The following is a 1,513-nucleotide window of genomic DNA, read 5'->3' as shown; positions in this document are numbered from 1 at the left end:
GAGGGGCTGGGGGCATGGCTTGTTGGTAGAGCCTAGCATGCCTAGCCCACCCTATTATACCCAACTGATGGCCATGGTGGGATGCATCCCTGCCTGCCTAACCCAACCCCTGCTGTGCCCACAGGTGGCCATGGTGGAGGTGCAGCTGGAGACCAAGTACCAGTACCCTCAGCCCCTGCTCATTGCCTTCAGCGCCTGCACCACGGTGCTGGTAGCNGTGCATCTGTTTGCTCTGCTCATCAGCACTTGCATCCTGCCCAACGTGGAAGCTGTGAGCAACATCCACAACCTCAACTCCATCAGCGAGTCGCCGCACGAGCGCATGCACCCGTACATCGAGCTGGCCTGGGGCTTCTCCACCGTTCTGGGCATCCTGCTTTTCCTGGCTGAGGTGGTCCTGCTCTGCTGGATCAAGTTCCTCCCAGTGGATGCCAAGGATCAGCCAGGTTCCCACAGCCACACGGGCTGGCAGGCCGCTCTGGTGTCCACCATCATCATGGTACCGGTGGGCCTCATCTTCGTGGTCTTCACTATCCACTTCTACCGTTCCCTGGTGCGGCACAAGACGGAGCGCCACAACCGTGAGATCGAAGAGCTGCACAAGCTCAAGGTGCAGCTGGATGGGCACGAGCGGAGCCTGCAGGTGGTGTGAGGGAGACCGTTGNGATTTGCTACCAACTTGCACGGGAGGGCAACCCTCAGGCCACCACNCAGCTGGTCAGAGTAGCCAAGGGGGCCGCCAGACAAACCCGGGCTGCATGAGATCCACCACACATCCCAAGAGCTACAGTGTGGGGATGGCTAAACAGACTGCCCGGATGCTGCTCCAATAACCCCATACTTCTGTCCCCGCATGAATAAGGGTCTAAAAGGAGTGAGAAAGCGTCCATTTCATCATGGAGGCCGGAGGAAGAAACACGACCACGTGGCCCTGGAGACTTCCTGGTCCAATCATATCAGAGAGCACTGTAGATCTCNGACGTCTGGACCTTGTGATTGGCAGGGCAGAGTGGNGAATTCCCAAAGCCAGCTGGGGGCTGGGGCTCAGGTGGGAGAGTGTTTGCCTAGTGTGCAGGAAGCATTGCCTAAACCGGGTCATCGCGGTGATAGGAAGGTGGAGGAAGTCAGATCAGGGCTTCAAAGTTGTTCTCTGCTACATGGTGAGTTTGAGGCTACACGAAAAAGTCAGACACATGCACATGCATGCAGAAGAGTGTGCGCATGCACACACATGTGTACACACACACACACATGCACACACAAAGCACACATGCACACAGACACACACAAAGAAGGGGCTGCTTGAGCNTGCAGAGGTGGGCCCGGGGCTGGCACAGGGTAACATGGTTTATGATGAAAGACAGGGATGTTTTACCAGATCTGTAGCTCAGCTTGGCTCTTTCCTCCCGATTGGAAAGGGTCACCGAGTGTTCGGGACCCTGGGGCACACAGCAGCTCAACAAGGGTAATAGATACTGTTATTGGAGTCAGAGTTTCCTGGTTCTAGAGAGAC

The 1,513-nt window shown here is 56.6% G+C and overlaps 1 protein-coding gene across 1 annotated transcript in view; it reads left to right on the top strand.

The window, feature by feature from the left end:
- The window catches only part of Orai2 (ORAI calcium release-activated calcium modulator 2), a 16,714-nt gene extending 15,486 nt beyond the window's left edge, over positions 1-1,228 (top strand). Inside the window, exon 3 of the mRNA XM_021163415.2 lies at positions 125-1,228. Coding sequence (XP_021019074.1) covers positions 125-652 — 528 coding nt within the window. The 3' untranslated portion in view covers positions 653-1,228. The remainder of the gene's footprint in view (positions 1-124) is intronic.
- The last annotated feature ends 285 nt before the right edge of the window (positions 1,229-1,513 follow it).

This window comes from Mus caroli, chromosome 5 (assembly GCF_900094665.2).
Source record: "Mus caroli chromosome 5, CAROLI_EIJ_v1.1, whole genome shotgun sequence".
Lineage (NCBI taxonomy): Eukaryota > Metazoa > Chordata > Mammalia > Rodentia > Muridae > Mus > Mus caroli.
Note: the sequence above shows the minus strand (reverse complement) of the source record. Positions and strands in the feature narration are given on the sequence as shown.